The 9,872-nt window shown below is 43.2% G+C and overlaps 1 protein-coding gene across 1 annotated transcript; it reads right to left on the bottom strand.

Annotated features, from left to right (window-relative positions):
• Window positions 1-5,528: 5,528 nt before the first annotated feature.
• On the bottom strand, window positions 5,529-6,509 carry LOC132226530 (olfactory receptor 11A1-like). The gene has a single exon (XM_059681140.1). It carries the CDS (start codon window positions 6,507-6,509, stop codon window positions 5,529-5,531), a length of 981 nt encoding a protein of 326 aa, XP_059537123.1.
• Between the last annotated feature and the right edge of the window lie 3,363 nt (window positions 6,510-9,872).

Here is a 9,872-nt window from a genome sequence, read left to right as displayed (position 1 = left end):
TCATCATTGATATTTCTATCCCTGTTTCCCTCCCCTTCCACTCTCTGAAATAAATAAAAACATAAAAAAAGTTTTACATGAAAACATTTCATAAATTGAGCCAGAGTCTCTTTATAGCCTCTCTCTGCTGGTCTCAGGTGATATTGTGACCGAAGGGAGAGAGAGTCTCCTGACTTCCCTTGAGGAGAGGTAAGGTTAGAGAAGAAGCTAATATTTATTGAAATATGTCATACAGGAAGGCAATGGATTTTTGCACATTGATTTTGTATCCTACAACTTGACTGCATTTGTTTATTGTTTCCAGTAGTTTTTTGGTAGAGTCTTCAGGGTTTTCTATGTACAGCATCATGTCACCTGCAAAAAGTGACAGTTTAACTTCTTCTTCCCTATTTGGATGCCTTTTAATTCTCTCTCTTGCCTTATTGCTCTGGCTAGAACTACCAGTACTATGTTGAATAAGAGTGGTGAGAGTGGACATCCTTGTCCTGTTCCTGATCTTAGGGGGAAAGCTTTCAGTTTTTCACCACTGAGTATGATATTGGCTGAAGGTTTATCATATATGGCCTTTATTATGTGGAGGTACTTTTCTTCTATTCCTATTTTATTGAGCGTTTTAATCATAAATGAATGTTGTATCTTATCAAATGCTTCTTCTGCATTTATTGACAAGATCATATGATTTTTATCCTTTCTTTTGTGAATGTGGTATATCACGTTGATTGATTTGAGAATGTTGAACCATCCTTGTGCCCCTGGAACGAATCCCACTTGATCTTGATGTATTATTTTTGCATGTACTGTTGTATTCGATTAGCTAGTATTTTGTTTATGATTTTTGCATCTGTACTCATCAGGGGTATTGGTCTGTAGTTTTCTTTTTGTGTGTTGTCTTTACCAGGTTTTGGTATCAGGATTATATTGGCCTCGTAGAAGAGGTTGTGGGAAAAAAAGGGAACCCTCATTCGATACTGGTGGGAATGCAGACTGGTATAACCACTATGGAAAGCAGTCTGGCAATTCCTCAAAAAAAAAAAAAATTAAAAACAAAGCTACCATATGGCCCAACAATGCCACTCCTGGGTATATACCCAAAAAATTCGAAATCATTTATATGGAAAGATATATGCACTCCTATGTTCATTGCAGCATTATTCATGGTGGCCAAGGCTTGGATCAGCCAAAGTGCCCTGCGATAGAGGACTGGATAAGGGAAATGTGGTACATGTACACAATGGAGCACCACACGGCCATCGGAAAGGATGAGACAGCGTCATTTACAACAACATGGATGGACCTTGAGAACATTATGGGAAGTGAAATAAGTCAGACAGAAAAAGCTAAGAACTATATGATTTCACTCATATGTGGGATATAAAACTGAAACTTATGAACACAAAAAGCCAGAGGGTGGTTGCCAGAGGGAGTGGGGTGGGGGGAGAAAGAGGTCCTACGAGGTGACAGGAGAAGATTTGACTTTGGGTGGTGGGCACATGGTCCTATATACAGATTTTGTAAATTAGCTATCCTCACATGAAACCTATATGTCCATGATGACTAATGTCATCCGAATAAAATTTAATTAAAACAAAGGCTATCATAGGCCAATCAAAGTGCACAGATAGAGGGATTTATTATATGACTTTCATTTAATTTTTATAACAATCCTGTTGTTGTTATTATTATTTTATTCCTTTTATTATATTTATTTTATTCCAGATGAAGTATCTGAGACTCAGAGAGGTTAAGTAATTTGCCTAAGCTAGTATGTGGCAGAACTGGGATCACAACATGGATAGGTCTGCTCTTCCCTTCATACTGCAGTACCATGTACCTTTGACCAATGATTTAAAAAGATGACACTCTGAATCAGAATTTCTGGCTTTAGGAGTTGGCAGGGGGCAGTGTATGGGGATCAGGTGGTGCTGGGGGTGAAGGGAAGGGCTTGGGGCTTTCTCAAAACTCTTGAGACAATATCACAAAGACACTCCATGCTTCGTGCAGGGCTTGGCCTCCAGGGCCTCCTGGACAATTCCCTACCTATCGCTTGCCTGTGTGCTCAATGGCAATCACACAGAGCAACCGAACGCCTCTGGGCAGTGTGAGTCATGCATCCTGAGGAGGGTGCTGGGTTCTGGTTCGGGGAACCTGATGTGCCCTCTGTCCACTCTGTCCTGGTCCTCTCTCCAAGACTGGCACACACAGCACAGGATTCCACTTTTGACGTTAGTGAAAAGAAAAAACATAGAGAAACTTTGAAAACTCAAATAGAGCCTAAACCCAAGAAATATTCAAAGTGATGAATACCAAGAACCTACAACCAAGATTACTTTATCCAGCAAAGCTATCATTCAGAATTGAAGGTCAGATAAAGAGCTTCACAGATAAGGAAAAGCTAAAGGAGTTCATCACCACCAAACCAGGATTATATGAAATGCTGAAAGGTATCCTTTAAGAAGAGGAAGAGGAAGAAAAAGGTAAAGATACAAATTATGAACAACAAATATGCATCTATCAACAAGTGAATCTAAGAATCAAGTGAATAAATAATCTGATGAACAGAATGAACTGTTGATTATAATAGAATCAGGGACATAGAAAGGGAATGGACTGACTATTCTTGGGGGGGAAAGGGGTGTGGGAGATGTGGGAAGAGACTGGACAAAAATCGTGCACCTATGGATGAGGACTGTGGATGGGGAGTGAGGGCGGAGGGTGGGGCGGGAACTGGGAGGAGGGGAGTTATGGGGGGGAAAAAAAAGGAACAAATGTAATAATCTGAACAATAAAGATTTAATAAAAAAAAAAAAGACATTAAAAAAAACAAACAAACAAAAAAAAAACAAATAGAGCCTAAACCAGCCGTGGGCTAACTACGGCCCATGGGCCGGATCCGGCCCCTTTGAAATGAATAAAACTAAAAAAAAACAAAAACGACCGTACCCTTTTATGTAATGATGTTTACTTTGAATTTATATTAGTTCACACAAACACTCCATCCATGCTTTTGTTCCAGCCCTCCGGTCCAGTTTAAGAACCCATTGTGGCCCTCGAGTCAAAAAGTTTGCCCACCCCTGACCCTGACCATTTCCCGAGCATCATTCCAGACTGGGACATTTTCTGTTCTTTTTTTCAACCCAGTTGAAGCAATCGTCTATTCCAGATTTTCTGCTTCCTGAAGATCCTCACTGACCTTTTTTGTACAACTGTCTTATTCCCACTATGCGAGGGTTATGTCTCTTTACATCCACGAGTAACTATATTTTCTTTTTTCTTGCTCTGTTTTCCTGTTATCATCCCTCTCATCCTGGAAACCATGACCTCTCCCTACACTGAGAATCAGTTGTGGCATTTAAAAAAATCCTTGATTTTGGAAAGAGAGGAAGGAAGAGAGTGAAATAGAGAGAGAGAGAGAGAGAGAGAGAGAGAGAGAGAGAGAGAGAGAAATGTTGATCGGTTGCCTACTGTATGTGCCCTGACAGGGAATCGAACCCACAACCTAGGCATGTACCTGACCGGGAATTGAATCTGCACCTTTTGGTGTACAAGATGGCGCTTGAACCACTGAGCCAGCCTGCCAGGGCTCTTGCGGCATTTGTTAAATGCAGAGCCCTGGGCCCCACTTTGGAGGTTCTGATTGTGTAGGTCTGGTGAGAGGCCTAGAAGCCTGCATTTGTAAATAACTACTCCAGCTCATTCGGATGTAGGCGACCTACATACCATACCTTGAGAAACATGCCGAAATATGTATTTAAAATTAGAAATGTTTTTGGCTCATTTTTTCAAAACTTTCAAACATTCCCCGTTAGAGGCAGAATTTCAGAATCCTCACATTGGGTTTACTTTCCTTTCTTTTTCTCCCTCATTTAATTGCTCCCTTCCTTTACTCTATTACCTATTGGTACAACATCCAGGACAAGTGGACTAATGGGAATCCCAGAACAGTGGCCTAATTGGCCTCCGGGCTGCAGGCATGACTGCATGGAGCTCCTTCCGGGCCTCTAAGGACCTTTCCCTCCCAAGGAGGAGCTGTCTCTGCAGTGGGAGCAGCTCTCATCCCATCACTACCTACATCACTACGCTACTGACTTGAACCCCCAGAGCTTGGTTTCTCTATTTGAAGCATGTCATGAGATACCTTAATTCTTTTTTTAAAAATAATTAATTAATTAGTTTTTTGTTTAAAGTATTACATATGTCTCCCTTTCCCCCCAGCGACCTCTCCCCAGCCACTCCCACCCCCCCAGGACAAGCCCCCACATCCCCAGTGTCCGTGTCCATTGGTTATGCTGATACGCATGCATACAAGTCCTTTGGTTGATCTCTTACCACCACCACCCTGCCTTCCCTCTGAGGTTTGACTGGTCTGTTCGGTGTTTCTCTGTCTCTGGATCTATTTTTGTTCATCAGTTTATGTTATTTATTATATTCCATAAATGAGTGAGATCATGTGATATTTATCTTTCTCCCACTGGCTTATTCACTTAGCATAATGCTCTCCAGGTCCATCCATGTTGTTGCAAATGGTAAAAGTTCCTTCTTTTTTACAGCAGCGTAGTATTCCATTGTGTAGATGTACCACAGTTTTTTAATTCACTCATCTGCTGATGGGCACTTAGGATGTTTCCAAATCTTAGCTATGGTGAATTGTGCTGCTATGAACATAAGGGTGCATATATCCTTTCTGATTGGTGTTTCTAGTTTCTTGGGATATATTCCTAGAAGTGGGATCACTGGATCAAATTTTTAGTTTTTTGAGGAAACTCCATACTGTTCTCCACAGTGGCTGCACCAGTCTGCATTCCTACCAGCAGTGCACGAGGGTTCCTTTTTCTCCACATTCTCGTCAGCACTTGTCATTTGTTGATTGTTGATGATAGCCATTCTGACAGGTGTGAGATGGTACCTCATTGTTGTTTTGATTTGCATCTCTCGGATGATTAGTGCCTTTGAGCATGTTTTCATGTGTCTCTTGGCCTTCTGTATGTCCTCTTTCAAAAAGTGTCTAGTTAAGTCCTTTGCCCATTTTTTGATTGGATTGTTTATCTTCCTTTTGTTAAGTTGCACGAGTTTCCTGTAAACGTTGGAGATTAAACCCTTATCGGTGATATCATTGGCAAATATGTTCTCCCACGCAGCGAGCTTTCTTGTTGTTTTGTTGATGGTTTCTTGAGATACCTTAATTCTTAATGCTTCTTATTACCATCTCCTTAGCCCTCCTTTCTCAACCTGCCAACCTCAGTCCTTGCCACCTTAGATGAATGGTCTGCAAATGTTCCCCACTTGGTGTTATGCTCTGCTCCCTCTTGGATTCTTTTCAGTATTATTTACTTAATCCATTTTTTCAACTAATATTTATGGAGTGTCTATAGTATTTAAGCCCTATACCAGGCATACAATTTTTGATCCCTACTCCATCCCAACTGGAAGAAAAATGAAGTTACCTCATTTTGTTAGACAACTATTTTCAACCTCGCAATCTCCATATTTTCATCACAGTGATCTTTAGTCCTGTAGTCTTTAGGATGCGGCTAAGCTAGAATCCAGGAAGAAGTCGATAGCTGTCCTCGGGTGAGCTGTCCCCAGAGCCTATGAAGGGCCCCCTTGACCTCTTGGTTCTTGAGGCTGTAGATGATGGGGTTGGCCATAGGGGTGAGCACAGTGTAGAGGACAGAGAAAGCCTTTCGAAGTAAGGGGGCCATGTGGTCTGTTGGTGCTACGTAGACCACGATGAGGGTGCCATAAAACACCCCAACCACGCTGAGGTGGGAGGAACAGGTGGAGAAGGCTTTGTGCCTCCCACGGCCTGACGGTATTCGCAGCACAGTCCTCAGGATGAAGGCGTAGGAGGTCACAATCAACAGGAAAGGGGCCAGTGTCAGGAAGCCTGAAATGCTCACTCCAGCTCCCCACAGGACCCCTCTATCACCACAGAACAGCCCTACAACAGGAGCAAAGTCACAGAAGTAGTGGTCGATCTCCCTGCGGCCAGGGCAGAGGGGCAGAGGGGCCGCCAGGGCCAGAGTGAGGGCGGAAAAGGAGAAGCCGCTGAACCAGGCTCCAGCAGCCAGGCAGCCACACCACCAGGTGCTCATCAGGGCAGGGTAGCGCAGTGGGCGGCAGATGGCCAAGTAACGGTCGTAGGACATGGCCGAGAGCAGGAGGCACTCAGCCGCAGCCAGTGAGGCAAACATGTAGAACTGAAGCAGACAGCAGGCCAGCGAGATGGCTTCCCTCCCTTTCAGGAAGCTCCGCAACAGCTGAGGCATGATGTTGGAGGTATAGCCGATCTCCAGCAGGGAGAAGTGGCAGAGGAAGAAGTACATGGGTGTGTGGAGAGTCCGACTGGAGGCCACAGCCAGCACGATAAGGGCGTTGCCCCCCACGGTTATCACATAAATAGCTAAAAAGAGGGTGAAAGGGAGGAAGCGCAGGCGTTGCAGCTCCCCGAAGCCCACTAGGATCAGCCAGGTGGTCTGGTTCTCGCTGGCACTACTGGGTTGCTTCCTCATCTAGATCTGGGCCCAAGAGGAGACAGGAAAGTAACATCCACCTAGATCCCGTTACAACCACACACTATGCTTGGCTTAGTCATTTCTTCACCACAGCAAGCATTGGAGACAGGCCATGCTGTCTCTTGTTTCTGGAAGAGAAATGGAGACCCAGTGAGTGTAAGCCAGTCATTCAAGGTCATTGGAATTTTGTTTTGGACTCAGGTTTGCTTGACTTCAAAGCTCCTGCATAATCTATTGTCCTGCTTTCCCAAATCCTTTCTGAGTGACAGACGTGTTAGTATCAGGCAGCAGCATAGGGCGCTTCCAGTCATCAGGGAGCTATTTACCTGATGACTCTGGCTGAGCATCAACAGGAGAACGTACCTGGTGGGCCTTCTGGAAGGGTGGGAGGAGTGGCCGTGACCTCCTGGGGAGATGGTCCTCCCTTGAGGCCGTGCACATTCCTGAAGCAGCTGCTCATCTCAGGCTATTTTCCCTTCTAAGTACGTGAGACTTGGAAATCCCAGTCAGCACAATATGCCATTCACTCTCGGAGAGACGCCACAGACAAAGATCTGCATGAACTCAGATCCCACTCTCTCAGGAAGCCATTCTTTTCCCTTGGCCAAGTGGCCTGCTGACTGTTGGTAAAACCATTCTCAGACTTTGCCTAATCTCTCATCAGTTTGTCGGAAGCAGGGCATACTTTCTTTTTCTTGGTTCTCCTACTCTGTATTCCCCATACAGGTGGAATGCTCCATTTTTCTTACCTAACTGTGGATTCTTTAGGAATTTCTATCCTGGTACAGGATTCCTTCTTGCAGTTATTACAGTATTACCCTAACATCAAACACACAGGAAGGCCTTGATAAGTACTTGTGGAATGAATGAATGAATGATAAATGAATGAATGAGTTAGTTACAATAATTTTCCAATAGTAAATTGCCACAGAAAAATCACAGCATCTGACAATTATTGCTTGGGTAGAGAAAAAAGCATTTCAATGATTACAAAAGAGAGAAGGAATCTCTGGGTTCCCTCTAACTGAGGGAATACAAGAATATTGCCACTTGGAAGAAACCAGAAAGCCCAACAGGATATAGAGTTTTCTCATTTTTTTCAGTAAGAAAGATGATATTCACATTAGCAGATGGCAGTGGGAACACAGGGTTTTGTGTTCCTTCGTGGTCCTATCTTTCCCCTCTGGTTTTGGGCTGCTGTGCAGAAACACATTTGGTCACATGAGAGGTACAGACATAGAGTGAATAGAATACTTTCAGATGTAATCTAACATATTTTATCTTCTCTACACTAGTGACTTCTTAAAGAGCCAGGAAAGAGACTTGAATTGAGAAGGGAATAGGACCCTGGGTTTAGCAGAGAGATGGAGCAAGGGAAGAAACTAGATAAAACTAACCAAACCAACTAATCAGTCAATGACCCACAACTTTTCAGGTCTGGACTCTGAATCAGTGCTTATGATCAAAAAGCTACCGTTGCTCTTGCTAACCAGTGAATCTGACCTTGGTCCCTAGTAAAAGTTTTAAGTAGATGTTCTATAGAACACTTGGAAACCCCTTAAGGAGGCATCACCAGGAGCTGTGTGATGTTAATTATAATGTAAAACCTCAGTAATGTCCTTTATTTATAGTATTAATAATTTACTAGATTAGGAGAAACAGATAGAAAAAGAACATACTAATTTCAGTAAAGCTTCATAGAAAAGATAATGACTGTGAGCTTAAAGTTAACACCCTTAGCTTGGCTACTGTTCACCAAAATTATTCATTAACGACTCTCTAAAAATCAGAGAAAGATATCTATGTAAAGGAGAAGGTTTTATTTTATTATTTTTTTAAGGAGAAGTTTTATAGAGCTTGTCTTCTTTACCTATGTTAGCAGTGACTTTGGTAGACATATAAATATGCATGGCTCATCAAATTTCAGATGATATGAAAAAAAGAGGGGAAACCAATATTACAGTTGATAGATTACAATTCAAAGTAATCTTGTCTTTTGGAATGCTAGACTAAACACCAGATGGAATTTAACAGGGCACATATAAAATCTGAATGTAGGCTTTAACAATCAGTAGAAAAAATACAGGAAGGTTACGATGAGTTGGTAGTTACTTATGTAAAAATGATTTGAGATTTTGTTGATTATCATGAATTAGGCATTGGGAACTGTGATGTATTAAGAACATATGAAGAATGTGGAAATGTTCAATCTGGAAAAGACAAATTACTGGAAGAATATGATAGCTGTTTTCAAATATTGGAGGGATTCCTACGAAGAAGAGGGGTTATGCAGTGTGGGGTGTGCAAGAGACAGCCAATCAGTGATTCTCTTATCCTTTCTCTCTCTCTCTCCCTCTCCCTTCCTCTCTGAAATCAATAAAAATATATTAAAAAAATAAGAAGAGGGGATATGGTTAGCCCATAGAGGCTTAGAGGCAGAACAAGGACCAAGGGGGTGGTGATGGTGGGAAACCCACACATACCCACCTACCGCTGCTGATTTCATAGAGGTGACTCTTACGGGGCGAACTATTATTTACAGCAGGAGTTTTGGGTATGAAAATAAGACGAGGCTCACTTGGCAGGATCAGAGTTGGGGAAATGAAGTTTCTTCTTGTAGAGCCTCCAGAAGTTTGTTGGCAAATATGGGCCCCGTTCATTGGAACCTCCTGGGACAAACAAAATATTTAAAAAATATGGCAAACTCTTTTCTGAATTTGTTTAGGTTGGATCAGGGTCGTCCCCTTTGTAGGCGGAGAGCAGTGTCAGCCCAGAAAAACTCGAGCTACTCGGATTCAGTGGAGAGGAGGCCTGACCTGCTCTGGGCTCTCGGAGTCCACTCCTTCGGTCCTGGTTGTCTTACCCCGGGACGAGATTCTTCTGCCAGCTGCCAGCTCCGCACTTTCTGCTTCTCCCCTGTGGAGGCTCCATGGTACTGGCTTCTCCCCACCCCGGGGTGCTCACTGAAGTCTGACATCCCTATTCCATCTGTGCTGCCACGGACACTGCTGCTTTTCCTACCTCCCTTCCCTTGTGGGGCTTGCAGAAGAGCCTCACTGGGGACGAGGTGCAGTTTGCAGCCAAATGGAGCAGCTGCAGTTGCTCCCGCCAGATGTACTGGTCCACCAGGGACCACACTCAGGTGTTCCACTCAAATTTAATGGCCTTTTTCTTATGGAGTTGGGGAAGACGGAAAGACATAAGAATAGCTACAACTAAAACCAATCTTTATCCAATCCTCTGAATAAGCAAACATGAGCTTATTTAACATGTAGCTGATTCTCACAACGAACCCCAAGGTGACTGTATGCTGTGATCTGTCCTTGCAGCACTGGAGCGGGTTATCTAGAGTCTGACCTC

The sequence above is a fragment of the Myotis daubentonii genome, chromosome 2 (genome assembly GCF_963259705.1).
Source record: "Myotis daubentonii chromosome 2, mMyoDau2.1, whole genome shotgun sequence".
In the NCBI taxonomy this organism is placed as follows: domain Eukaryota; kingdom Metazoa; phylum Chordata; class Mammalia; order Chiroptera; family Vespertilionidae; genus Myotis; species Myotis daubentonii.
The sequence above is the reverse complement of the archived record's forward strand: the minus strand, read 5'-3'. Positions and strand labels throughout refer to the sequence as shown.

What these genes read in the sequence shown, in the direction of transcription:
- LOC132226530 (XM_059681140.1), bottom strand. Translation starts at nt 6,509, where the DNA reads ATGAGGAAGCAACCCAGTAGTGCCAGCGAGAACCAGACCACCTGGCTG.